The 14,429-nt window shown below is 41.2% G+C and overlaps 1 protein-coding gene across 2 annotated transcripts in view; it reads right to left on the bottom strand.

The window, feature by feature from the left end:
- Positions 1 to 13,944, bottom strand: part of LOC149437525 (class I histocompatibility antigen, Non-RT1.A alpha-1 chain-like) — a 175,914-nt gene extending 161,970 nt beyond the window's left edge. The window contains exons 1-2 of one of the 2 annotated variants that reach the window (XM_089660878.1): positions 13,721 to 13,944; positions 282 to 545 (exon numbers count right to left, since the gene is read on the bottom strand). In XM_089660878.1, the coding sequence (XP_089517004.1) occupies positions 282 to 545; positions 13,721 to 13,775 (319 nt within the window). In that variant the 5' untranslated portion in view covers positions 13,776 to 13,944. Of the gene's footprint in view, positions 1 to 281; positions 546 to 6,418; positions 8,381 to 13,720 lie in introns of those variants that run through there. The other variant, XM_089660877.1, reaches the window with a different exon arrangement.
- Positions 13,945 to 14,429: the final 485 nt, after the last annotated feature.

Here is a 14,429-nt window from a genome sequence, read left to right as displayed (position 1 = left end):
TGATTAATTAGCACAAAAAAGCTCTATTTGTTTTAAAACTATAGTATAAATCTCATTTGGCTACAGTATTGCATTCCCAAGCAATTTCCAGTTAAAGTACCGCAGTGCTGAATAGCAAGAAATGCCCTGATCATAAAGGGAGCAAAACCTTCTGGAAGTCAAGTGGTTAATTGCAGCTCAAAAAAAATGAAGCATCCTTTCTGAAAGACAGGGCAATGCTATGTTTCAGAACTGCGTAAATCTCTTTTGAAGGAATAATACAGCATATTCATTTTCTTTACCTTCGGTGTTGTTAAAATGTTTTATTAGGTCACGTATGATCTCCTGATGCCTTCCCTCATAGTACTGAGCGATCTGAGTCTGATTCTCCCAATGCTGAGGATTGATATCTGTCTCCATCCAGGGAAGGAGAACCTGTACTCTGCGGCTCCCACTGACATATCTCACAATCTGAATATCATCAACGTGACCCACAGCTTGATAAGAAGGGTGCCCAGGTAAAGGAGAGGAGTCTGTTGTAAAACGATAGAGAAGGCTGTGGGGTTCTGCATAAAAAAAGAAAAAAATCGTAGGATCCAATACATTTATATTTCAAAATCAACATCACCAGAGCTTTATCTTGCTTTCAAATGAGTTATCTCTTGAAACAGGTGCAATGAAAAAAAATGAGCCAATTGCTCTGGGAATCAGCAGTCTTAGTGAATCATATACTTGCAAGCTATGCTGCAATACTCTGAAATCTGCGCTTGCTCCATCTGTGAATTTCAAATGATTTCAATCCCAGCAACTGGCGGTTGTGGGGATCAGGACATTTGACATTCTCATATTTGAAGAATCTTCCTTTGCCATAAAATATCTGATTCCAGCAACCAGTGAAGATCCATACACTCATGTTTAGAGGCAGCCATCTCCATCCTCCCCAAATGAGCTCAGGTGCATTTGAACATGAGTCTGGACCCACCTGAGCTTTCCCATCAGGAAGCTGTCAAAGCCAACAGTCAAATCGATTCAAACATCGACTGTTCGTGTGTTCGGTGAAAATGGTAAAGGCGTTCGGCGTACTGTTCTCCCACCGCAGACCACAATGCACTGTGACCTGACAGTGCATTGTGATTGGCCAAAGCAATGCATATGGCCACAGGTCAGGTGCAATGCTTTGTCCAATCACAGCACTTGATGACATCACAAAGGGGACAGGGGGTGTGACCCTGGCCTTTTGTGACATCATCACAGTATTTAAGAACTGTCATCTAGCTGTCAGATGGCGTCAGGAGCAGAGCTATTTTTTCAAACTTTTTTCAGGTTGGCGGTGGCTTCGTGATTGATGTTGGATCTACTTCAGGGGTAATTTTTTACACTACACTTTTTTTGTTTGTGAATGTGTAAAGGTACCATGTACTCAATACTTGTTCACATAGTGGGAGGGGGCCAGAATCTGGGCACTCCCTTGTTAAAGGGGGCTTCCAAATTCTGCTAAGCCCCCCACCCGTAGACCGCCACAACCACCGGCCATGATTGTGGGGAAGAGGCCCTTGTCCCCATGGGGACAAGGTGCTTTTGGGGGGGAAGCACCCCCCCATGTTGAGGGGATGTAGCCTGGTATGGTTCAGGGGGTGCGCGCGCTCGCCCCCCCTTTCCTGACCTGCCAGGCTGCATGCTCGGATATGGGTCTGGTATAAATTTTTTGGGGGCCCCACGCCATTTTTAAAAAACATTTGGTGTGGGGATTCCCCTCAAAATCCATACCAGACCCGGAGGGATGGGGGGGACCCCACGCATTTAAAAGAAAATCTTTTAACATTCAGTTGTCAGCGCGGAACCCCACTGACAGCAGAAACATTAGACGATGTTTTCACTACTAAAAAACAGCATGACCTAACAATATAACTCATTTTAGTAGCTGTGCGATATGTTACCACATGGTAAGATACTACTTAGTGAATTGTCCCTGTTCGAAATTCATGGTCGAACTTTCGTTAGGTTTGAATGTTTGACCGCGAACTGAACAGAGGGGTGTTCGGCCCATCACTACTCATGACATTCAATGCTTGAAATATTTCACTCTGTGTGTCTATATAATATATGAGTTTCACTTTTTGAATTGAATTACTGAAATAAATAAACTTTTTGATGATATCCTAATTTATTGAGATGCGCCTGTACATGCTGATCATGACCAATCACATTTCGAGGGTCATGGTGTTTTGGTAATCGTTCATTTTGTCTGAGCTCGGTGAAACAGTTTAAAGATTTGTGACAGAGAAGCATGGATTGCAATAAGGGATTCTCAACATTATTGTAGAGGACTCTCTTTTGTGAAATTCTTGCACTGAGAAATGTAAAATCACATGCACCTTTGCTTATGTGGAAAGGGGTCTGGTATAACTGGCTGCTTTTTGCTTTAATTAATCTATTTAAAGTCACATGCACTTTATGTTGAATTTGTTGTGCCAATGTTTTACATTTATTTATTTATTTGATGATACAATGTGCATATGACTCATTTCACAAGGGATCGACTTGTGAAAAAGTCGGAAGTGACGAAACGCGTCAGAGTCGTGACGTCAGACGCAAAACCTGAAGGAGCAGCGTGGCCATTTTGGATATGGTCTCAGCATAGGACGGACTGAATTTAGGATGGACGGTATTTTTTAAAATGTAAGTGGCAAATAAATCTCTGTTTTATATACATCACTCCACTGAGTTTGCTCTTCTCTGCCCTGTGAGGAACGGGGATCCCAATGCCCATTGCTGCATGAGGAACGGGGGATTCCATTAAAGGAAAGCTATCTGCATACTCCCATTAAAGGAAAAACCATCTGGCATATGGGGATTTTACAACGCTTGTGAAAGCTGAAAGAGGGTACTTTGGATTGAATTGAAGAATTGGACATTTTCACAGTTGGAAGATTGGAGAGTGTGGACTATAATTTTGGATTTTTGCAATTTTGAATTTGGGACTTTATTACGGACATTATGTTAGTATTGAGATTGTGGGGTAGGATGAGAGGTTAATGAAGGTTATAGAAAAGGCTTATGACATTTTCTGTGGATTACTAAGGAGGTTCAAACCATCACTACACTGAATCTCAATTGGATGGTTTAAAATCATCTGATTTTATGGAATCATCAATTTAACACCTTGCCTACCAGGCACTTTTTACTCCCTTATTAAAAAACTTATATATAAATACACATATATGTGAATAAATGTCCCAAAACAAATAAATGACAAATAAAGTCCAATAAAGTGAAAAAACAATAATAAAAAAGTCCAAATAAAGTGAAAAACATGTATAGGTGAAAAAATCTTTGTAAGAAAACCGTGACAATCCACCACCAGAAAATACTGAAGTAACTCACCAGAGCTAGATGCTGATAATATTATAAATCAGCATAAAGTGCTTTGGCTCTGGGAGCGATGGTCAGCAGGCTGATGAAATGATAATTGGCTTTAAAAGACTTGATTTCCAGGGAGCAATACTCTGCAGCACACACTATCTGTCTGATAATTCGATTCCAAGGAGCAATACTCTGCAGTCGGGTGTAACACAAGGAAAATCCAGTTCTTATAGACACCTCCATAGGGTATTAGACCAGGCACTCTGGAAAAAACAATAACTCATAGTGCAGTACCTTTTAATATAGATTCAGTTAATATGTACACATCGCACTTACAGCAAACGGTGTGTCAGCCGACACCAGCAACAACAGCATGTTAGACGCAATAGATGAACCCAGCTACTGTGCACATGCGCCGTTCTACCCGCGGGGTTGATTGATGTGACGTCATTACGTTTCCCAGTGGTCTGCGGCGCATGTGCAGAGTAGCTGGGTTCATCTATTGTGTCTAACATGCTGTTGTTGCTGGTGTCGGCTGACACACCGTTTGCTGTAAGTGCGATGTGTACATATTAAATGAATCTATTTTAAAAGGTACTGCACTATGAGTTATTGTTTTTTCCGGAGTGCCTGGTCTAATACCCTATGGAGGTGTCTATAAGAAGTGGATTTTCCTTGTGTTACACCCAGGGACGGACTGACAACTCATGGGGCCCCCGGGCAATAGGGGATCATGGGGCCCCTGTGTCCTTGCCCAAACTCAAAAAAGCCTATGAAAAAGGTACCAGGGGCATCTCATGGGGCCCCCTCTTGACCCCAGGCCCTCAATAGGGGATCATGGGGCCCCTGTGTCCTTGCCCAAACTCAAAAAAGCCTTTGAAAAAGGTACCAGGGGCATCTCATGGGGCCCCCTACCGACCCCGGGCCCTCGGGCAGTGCCCGAGTTTCCAAATGGTCAGTCCGCCCCTGGTTACACCTGACTGCAGAGTATTGCTCTTTGGAATCGTGTTATCAGCCAGATAGTGTGTGCTGCAGAGTATTGCTCCCTGGAGATCAGCCTGCTGACCATCGCTCCCAGAGCAAAAGCGCTTTATGCTGATTTATAATATTATCAGCATCTAGCTCTGGTGAGTTACTTTAGTATTTTCTGGTAGTGGATTGTCACGGTTTTCTTACAAAGATTTTATCACCTATACATTTTTTTCACTTTATTTGGACTTTTTTCTTATTGTTTTTTCACTTTATTGGACTTTATTTGTCATTTATTTGTTTTGGGACATTTATTCACATATATGTGTATTTATATATAAGTTTTTTACTAGCGTAAATTATTTTTGTTTTTTGTTTATACACCTATTATTACAGGGCGCAGTTTGCAGCTGGTATAAGAGTAATTGGCCATTGGGCCATTTACATTAGATTTTTTCTGTGGTGCCATTTATATTGCTTTATTACTTTTTACTCCCTTCCTGCCCAGTCCGATTTTCAGCTTTCAGCGCTGTTGCACTTTGAATGACAATTCTGTGGTCATGCAAAACTGTACACAAAACAAATTTTTATATTTTTTTCACACAAATAGAGCTTTTTTTGGTGGTATTTAATCGCCACTGGGGTTTTTCTTTTTTTTGCACTATAAACAAAAAAAGATCAAAAAGTTTGAAATAAAAAGGTTTTATTTGTTTCTATTGTAACGTTTTGCAAACAGGTCATTTTTATCCTTCACTGATGTGTGTTGATGAGGCTGCACTGATAGATAGCACTGATGGGCACTAATAGGCAGCACTGATGGGCACTTATGAGGTGGCACTGGTGGGCATTGATGAGTAGGCACTGATGTTGCTGCAAATAAAAAACAAAACGGCACTGGGAGAGGACCACACATTAAAACTCTAGATATGGTTAGTGACAAATGACGGATACAGCGGGAGAAATAAAATAGGGGAATACAATAATGATGAGTTAAATATAGGGTGGCGATGGAACGACGAAATGAGAAAGTCCATAGTCCAAGGGTCCAAGATGGAGGATGGATGGTGAAGGCAGCTCCCCATAGAGTGAAGCAGAACTCTGTAGAAGATAAATCGGACACAAGGGGCGCCAATCTCAGTGTAGAGGGTTACAAATGTATTGGTAGCAAGAGGTTAACAACTACTCACAAATTTAAGAAGTGTTAAGCATGGTAAAAGAACGCCTTTGGTAAGCCCTCAGTCTGCCAGTGATGTGAACATGGATCCTGGTTATGCAGGATGAGCAGAGATGCAGCTGTCAGTATTCAGCAATGCAGAGAGTTTTTGAAAATGGCACCAAAACCAGCGTGAACCGCAAGGAAGTCGGGACCTCGGTGGGCTACCAATGGCAGGGCAGGAACAGGGTCAATTTTTGGCACCATTTTCAAAAACTCTCTGCATTGCTGAATACCGATGGCTGCATCTCTGCTCATCCTGCATAACAAGGATCCATCTTCACATCACTGGCAGACTGAGGGCTTACCAAAGGCATTCACTTTCTTACTTCTTACGTTTGTGAGTAGTTTTTAACCTCTTATTACCAATACATTTTTAACCCTCTACACTGAGATTGGCACCCCCTTGTGTCCGGGTGATGATGCTGCACTGACTGGCGGCACTGACTGGCAGCACTGCTGGGTGACACTGATGGACATCACTGATGAATAGCGCTGCTGGGCACTGCTGGACAGCACTGATAATCAGTGCCCTGATTATAAGTGCAGATCTGCTCTGTGACATTTTCCAGTTATTGGCAGTTCTTTCCTCACACTGTGACAGTGGGAGGAAAGTGCTGCCAATAACCGGCAACTGTATTTACTTTGTGATCAGCTGTGTCATTGGACAAGGCTGATCACGTGGTAAAAGCGTGCTGTAATCCTAATTAAAAGGTATGCGCTAATAACAAACTTATACAAAGGTGTATATCATCATCCAAAAAACATTAGTGTTTTAAATAAATAATTATAGTGTCCAAACATAAATTAGTGTCCAAAAAATATATATATATCTTCAGTGACTTGAACCAATTGTGAAAAATCCACCAACAAAAGGAGATTAAATGAACTCACCAGAGCTAATGGCTGGTCAGATTATAAACCAGCAACAGCGCTTGTGCTCTGGGAGCAATGAACCCGATGTCCAAATAGATATGGTGATGTTTCAGATACTTCCAGATAATAATAATCACAGACAAACAACTTTGCAGCCCAAGCTCTTATGATGAACTTCTCCACTCTCTCATACCTCCATGAGAGCATGCAGTACACTCAGGGACAAAAAAGAGAACATAATGGTGTAATACGTTTTTTTCATTTATCTCTTTAATAAAAAAGGTATAAGGAAACTCACAAACAAGGTGTCCAACAGACACCAGCTTCAATCGCCACAAAGGGGTTGAGATACAGTTACCGCTCACCGCGGATCTCTCCCATACAGCACAGAACAGCAAGGCTCTCTAACGTCCACATCGAGTAGGCTACACCCAACCGGTTTCGTCACACCGACGTCATCAAGGGGCAGTACAGATGGGAACGTCAGACAGCTCTTATAAATACCACCCTTCATCTACATAGTTTTAACACCCAGCCAATCACTGCGTTCCTAGTTTCCTTAATCACGCCGGCTAGAACAGGTGTTTCCCAATTTAATTATACATATACACTCTACTACATAAACAAAAAAGCTAAATATATATACCCTGCAGGTTTGAATCAGCGCAATACCGTTCTCCTTCAAAAATACCCACAAAAAAATATATAAAAATATAAAACCATAAATATATGCAGAAAAGCAATATATACCATCCTGTGCATGGCTCTTCAAACCACAGAAAAACCCTTAAAGGGCCATGCACAGAACTTAAAGCACAACTCTTTTCATACACAAAAAATCAAAATCAAATTACAAACATTTATAAAAATATAAACCAAATTAAATAAACTATATATAACGATCACTACATGTAATCAATATTTTAAAATATTTATCTTAAAAATTAGTCAAAAAACAATTTAAATCAATATCTATGTTTAAACCTCTTGGTACTAAAGACTCCAATTCATATATCCTTTTTTGATATTTCTTTAATCAGATCTGAACCCCTCCAATGACTTTTTACTCTCTCAATTCCATAAAATGTCGCTAAACTCGGATCACTATTGTGTCTTAATTTAAAATGTCTTGAAACACTATGTTTGTCAAACCCTTTCTTTATATTGTTCAAATGTTCATTTATCCTAGTCTTCAACTGTCTCCCTGTTATTCCAACGTACTGAAATTGACACGGGCATTCCAAAACATAAATCACATGAGAGGAATTACATGAAATAAGTTGTTCGATCTTATATTCTTTCTTAGTTATATTTGAAATAAATTTCTTCCTCTTTATTTTATTCGATCTATTTATCGTTCTACATGCTTTACACCTGTTACAATGAACAAATCCCTTCAAATCGGGAAAAAAATCCACCTCTTTTGGTGGATCTAGAACATTATGCACTAATTTCGTCCTTATAGATCGATTTTTCTTATAAATAAATTTAGGTTTTTTTGGGATGATCTTTTTCAATACCTCATCTTTTAACAAAATCGGCCAATATTTCTTGAAAATACCCTCAATCTCTTTATACTGATTATTAAAGTTGGTAATAAAAGCCATATCAAAGTTGTTATTCTTTATCTTTCTATTAGACAGAAAAGTACTTCTATCCTTTTTATCAATCATTTCCCTTTCTGTTGACAAAAAAGGGAAATGTTAAAAAAGTTTTTTAATTTGGTATTGGTAAAAGCGTGCTGTGATTGGCCTTTTACCTAGTCATGTGATCAGCTGTGTCCATGGGACACAATGATCACTGACAGTGCCGGGTGATTGAATTGGGTACAACCGGTGGCTTTAGCAGCTAGCAATAATCATTGTGTTCTCCCAGCAGGGACAGCTTCCCACCTCCTGCCTCGGAGAACACAATAGCTACGCTGGAAGGATTCCACTAACTGTTTCTGCAACCTGTTGCAGGAAAGAAAGTCTTATCAGCTTTGGCCTGCCTAATGGATATTTTGTTGTATTGAACTTGTACAATGGACAATGGCTCGAATATCCACCCCACCCTTCCTTTCTCAAGCAGACCTCACACCTGCTGTATACACTTTTTTTAGCAGTGTTCAATATGGTCACGTAACATTACGAGTTCTCCTTCTCCTCTTCCTCCTCTGGTGATTGGCAGGTCTTGAATGCTGTAGAGGATGGGTCCACATAATGGCATGTTACTTTTCTCTGCAGTATTCTCCTATGAGTTCATGGCAGAATGAAGACATGCCCCCTATAGCACTGTACCTTGACTCCACTGGTTCACAAATAGTAGGCTAAACGATACCTGGGACAGCAATGGAGCAGGGACAGGGTGAATAATGCTTGGCAAATAATTATATATTTTTTATTCTTTATTTAGGATAAAATTTTGGTTGAACAATGTGTTAAGCAGAATTGTACAGATGTAAGGATGAATCCAAGGTCACATTGGGAAATGGACAATACAGGCACTTAGCAAAAGGTTTAAGATGAGGAACATGTCAAATTTCGATTTATTCAAATAAATCTATAGGACCAAAAGTGTTCACAGTAAAATCCACATTTAAGAGAAGTAGGGAATGAATGATGCAGAAAAGGAGTAAGCAAAGAAGAGTAGGTAGCAATGAATGGAACAGATGGAGGAGCTTCATCCCAACCAAAGAAGACTTATGTTTTTTTAATTTTAATACAGGAGAGGTGTGGGGCCAAACGTTTTGGCAGAAGGAATGTTTATTTGTTCTACTGGTACAGTTTGGCTTTACATGAGAAGAGGGAAGAGCGCTGAATAAGAATTATCCCGGAGCAGCCCTGTTGCTACAGATAGAAAATAGTAACTACCCTGTAAAATAACATATCTTCCTGGCAGAGAATGTACCAGATCTTCACTCTCTTAACCCCCTTTGTGCTACATTTCCCCTTGAAAAAATATGTAAAAAAGTGGCAGTTAATGAGCATTTAAAATGTATTGCATGTTGAAATGCACATTTGAGGCCTAAAAAAACACCACCACCACCAAGGAATATATATTTCTCAAAAGCAGAGAACAGGTAAAATAAAAAAGATAATATATTTTATGTGACAGGTCCTCTTTATTGGACTCCTGATGTCTCCCATATACTGCCTACAAACAAATTTGATCTGACTACATTTCTGGCCACTTTTGCCCAAAGTCTGACAGTCAGAAACCTGGATGTGCTCAGAGAAAAGCACTTTGAGGTTCACAAAAGAGGGTTTGTGCTGCTTGGCCATCATACAATCTGGCCTCCTTATTAATAACTGTTGCAATTAATCATTTTTACAGTTTCAAGCCCAAGAAATGTTTGGGTTATCATTAATGAGGAGCTCCAGGCTCCCCCCAAAAAATTCAAAGTTAGCAGCTACAAATACTGTAGCTGATGACTTAAAGTGATTCTAAAGGTTCATTTGTTTTTGTAAAATAATAAACATGTCTACTTACCTGCGGTGTGCAGTGGTTTTACACAGAGCAGCCTGGATTCTCCTCTTCTCGGGTCCCTGGCAGGCTCTCCTGGCTCCTCCTGTCTGTCGGGTGCCCTCACAGCAAAGAGCTTGCTATAGGGCACCCGCTGCTCCATGTGTCCATTCACACACAGAGCCGTGACTTGGCCTCACCCCCTATCTCCTCATTGGCTGACTGGCTGTGATTGACAGAAGAGAACACTTGCTGTCTCAGCCAATGAGGAGGCAGAGACCTGGGACAGCCGAGGCTGTCATTCATATCGCTGGATCGCGATGAGGCTCAGGGAAGTATTGAGGGGGCTGGGGGAGCTTCAGCACACAGAAGGTTTTTTACCTTCATGCATAGAATGCATGAAGGTAAAAAACCTTCAGCCTTTACAATCACTTTAATATAAGGACACTTACCTGTCCAGAGATCCAGCGATGTCCTCACCCGAGTTGATTCCTCAAGCAGCTTTGGGTGCAGGTGTCGGCATATTAAGTATAGGAAATCGGCAGTGCAGGCTTGCAGCTGCACAGATGGTTTCCTACTACGCATGCGTGATTTGCATTACGCTTTGTGAATGGTCCGCAGTCTTCAGGGACCTGTGATGTGCCCCAGAAGGCTGCAGGGGAAGGAGGGGGGCTGAACTTCCAGCTCAGATTGCAGTGCATCTGACCAGAAGTGGTATCGGCTACCTATCAAACACAGGTACCCACTCCCTCCTACCCCCCAAAAAATGCCAAATGTGGGAGTGGAGGGGGGGAGGATGTAAACAAGTGGAACTTCCCCTTGTGGGTGAAGTTCTGCTTTAAGGTGGTATCTGGAACAACTAGGTTTAGAGATCACTGATATTCAGGTTTAATAAAAATAAATTGCAAACTTATGAATTTTTGAATTCTATCATCACACCTGATTATAGACAAATATGGAAATAAGAAGGGATTCACACAATTGCAACAGTACATAAAGATGGTTCCTTTACCCATGGGGTTTTCTGCACGTCACATATGGATTTGCCAAATTGTATGCTCTATGCTCCCAATCACATTTCAGCCTGTAGCTGTAGTCAAGTGTACTGAAATAAGAGTAACCTTAACAAAACCACTTACATATATTGCAAACAACTTCATGACTAGGGTAACTCATACGTCTTCAAGTCCTTCTACCTCTTACCATAGCTACCCTTCCCAAATTATATTAATTAAGAAATGACCAAAGACCAAATCTGGAGAAAATTGGCCAACCTGGCCATTTATTAACAATTAAACCAAAATAACATTCCTTAAAACCAATTCCCATAGCATACAGGTTTCCAGTCTTGGGATGCACTTGAGAACCAACATCAGGTTGTGTATCTACATTACTACTTCACGAATCCCAGCCACAAACACTGGCTCAGGGTCAAACCCACTTTTCTGCAGATACCAACTTGTTACCACTTTCCAGATAATACCCCATTAACTGGGATCCAAGAGAGGACACCCTACCTTAGATGGGTCACTGCTATGAACTGTTCCAAAAATTATAATGCCTCCAAAGACCCCAACCGCCAAAGACCCTAAGGCCCAAACAAAGCAAACAACAGGGCGAGAAGGCGGGAAGATTCCTACCCATCTGCTGCTCCCAAGGATTTGCCGCTCTTTGGTTTGGGTCTCCTCCTCGTGTACCACCCCCCAGCAGCTCCTCCTACTCTCTGCAACTCCCAATCCGGTAAGTGACTGCCTTTTTCTAACCAACTCTCTCTTCAACCCTGTCCTGCCTTGTATCCCCTGTCCCCCTTGTCATGTAGCCCTTCGCCTATTTTTTTTTTTTATGCTTCTGGCTTACCTTTCTTGTAAGTGTAAGTTGTTTACTTGCAGACTACAAGGAAGTAAGCCTGAATTTTTGTAGTTAGTCTATGTCATAGTAAACACACATTAACTTATGTAAACTGGTTTTCAATGACGTAAAAGCATAAAACTAAAATAGAATAACAAATAAAAAATGAGGTCACAAAACATCTGCAAACAGGCTAAATGTAAACCTGAAAATGTGCTGCTAATGTAATTGAAGCCAAGTACATCAGCATCTAATTGAAGCTGAAATGATGTATTGCCTACTATATGTTAATAAAGATGGCAGCTTTTATTACCCAATCAGATGCAGCCACTGTTTGGGTATTTTGACACCTGAGTGTGGATGGAGGTATCGATTTGGTGTTTTTTTGTTTGGTCTGCAGGGCCAGCTTAAAGCTAGGGCTGAACAAGAGAAAATTAATGTATTCCTTTATCTATGCTAAACAGCTACTGCAACTGGCTAAATGCTCAAAAAATATTAAAACAATGAACCCGTACCACAAATGCCTTCCTCTTAAAATATATTAAACTCCTTGGTGCCGGCCATACGCATATATGTGGCCTTTTGGTGGATATCTAAACAGATCTGTGCCGAGAGCAAGTGCCCTGTGCTCTCCCAGCACAGTTACTGACAGCTAGTTGAAAGCCCTGGAATTCTACTTGCAATTGGGAGCTGTCCTATCATGTGACCACTGTGACAGCCAATCATAGAGGTCATATGATTAGAAACCTCGCCCTGCCTCATGGCATCTGAAACCTCTTAAAGGGCTGGGAGGCACCAGCACTAAGGGGTTAACCACCAAGAATGTGCATACCCTCCCCACCAAACTGCTGCTACTACCACAGTATCAGTGTGTAAATACAAAGAAACCCAATATAATGCTGCTAGGTGCTAGAAAGAATCCACATATACTACTTTAATCTTAGGTAATATCACAGAATATAAATATAAATCAGCGTGCTTCATAAGTCAAAAACATAAATCATATCATACAATATAAATATAAATCAGTGTGCTTTATAAACAATGTTAAACATCAAGCATCCATCCAAAGTCCATAAAGTGCTCTGTGCTCCTATTCCACTCCAATGGTCCTCAAAAGAATAACGCTGATATATTGGGTTATATTTGGATACCAGGGGCGGACTGACCATTTGGAAACTCGGGCACTGCCCAAGGACCCGGGTTCAGTAGGGGGCCCCATGAGATGCCCCTGGTACCTTTTTCATAGGCTTTTTATGAGTTTGGGCAAGGATACAGGGGCCCCATGATCCCCTATTGCCTGGGGGCCCCATGAGTTGTCAGTCCGCCCCTGTTGGATACTCAAACAGTTCAGCTGAAACATTTTAAGCCAGTTTTTAAATTGACTTTGTCAACCTGCATTGTTCCTTCAGGGCCAACTATGGCTCAAATTTTGTCTGATTCAGTTGATATCATCGGAAATTTGATCCATGTGTGGCTAGCTTACCCCTTTCATGTGGGTCAGATCTGGTTTTTCTCAGCAGGGGTTTCATCCGTTGATCCCCTACTGAGCTGAGCGGAGTGGTCAGATGCCAGGTCTGTTTACACCCAACTGGACTCTGATCCGATCCAGTCAGATGGAGGGAGATGGATCCCCTCCCATTTGTTTTTGCCAGATTGGAGGTAGCCGGTGTAAACAGATGCAAAGTCCGGACTGCCCGTAGAGGAGAATGAAAGATTCAGTCGGGTCCACATGAAAAAAACAGACAGGCGGATCCGATCGTCCGATCGACCCTTGTGTGAAAGGGGCCTAACTGTTACTACAGTTCTCTGAAGAATTTTTTTTTATTAATGGTTTTCTATGTTGTATAAATTATGTGGATTTCAGAACCGGTTTCAGAATTGTCTGAGATAGGAACCTAAGGGCCCCCAAAATATTGCAGGTTTAATAAAATAATAGGACAATAAAAGTTATCTCTTCACTACTAACAAACATTCTGCATTCATACATGACTAACACATACTAATAAGTAAAGTAAAAGCACTAACCTGCCCAGGCCAATAAACACAGACAGCTTTTCAAAAAACATCGTAGGAAAACCATCTTAGTGAGTTTACGTTTCTCCTATCTTGCTGTAATTATCCTTGACGAGTATTATATCAGATATATCAGAGTATTATATCAGATTTGTCTAGGTATTCCCGCAGCTTATGATTTGATAACAAAGTTACCCCACCTTTCTGAACTTTTGTAACCTATAGCAGTTACTTTCATTTTCCGTGAAATTATTTAAACAGCTTCAAGGAAACTATAGCTAAAATAAAGTGAGTGTGAGCTCTTGTCAACAAGGGTGGTGTGATCAGATTACAGTCTCGTTCTCCGAAGCTTGTCATCAGAGGCGGCTCTGGGCTTTGTGAGGCCTGAGGCAAAACTTAGACTTGAGGCCCCACTCCCGCCCATAATGGTAAAAATAATTCAAGTGAGAAAAATGTATAATACATTGCAGTGCACAGTGCACAGTGCACAGTGCACAATGAACTGATGGCAAATCACTCATGGCCAGTCCTCAAGGATTCCAGCATGTCATTGGAGCATATCATACCAGGAAACGCACTGCAACACCAGCTCCATCTGTATAGTGATCGTCACTTACTAGATAGCTCTCCATTATGCTTTAACATTACCTAACAAAGGCCATAATCAGGGGCGGACTGACCATTTGGAAATTCAGGCACTGCCCAAGGGCCCGGGGTCAGT

The sequence above is a fragment of the Staurois parvus genome, unplaced genomic scaffold (genome assembly GCF_062004578.1).
Source record: "Staurois parvus isolate SC_StPar_1 unplaced genomic scaffold, SC_StPar_1.0 ptg001284l, whole genome shotgun sequence".
Classification (NCBI taxonomy): Eukaryota; Metazoa; Chordata; class Amphibia; order Anura; family Ranidae; genus Staurois; species Staurois parvus.
Note: the sequence above shows the minus strand (reverse complement) of the source record. Positions and strands in the feature narration are given on the sequence as shown.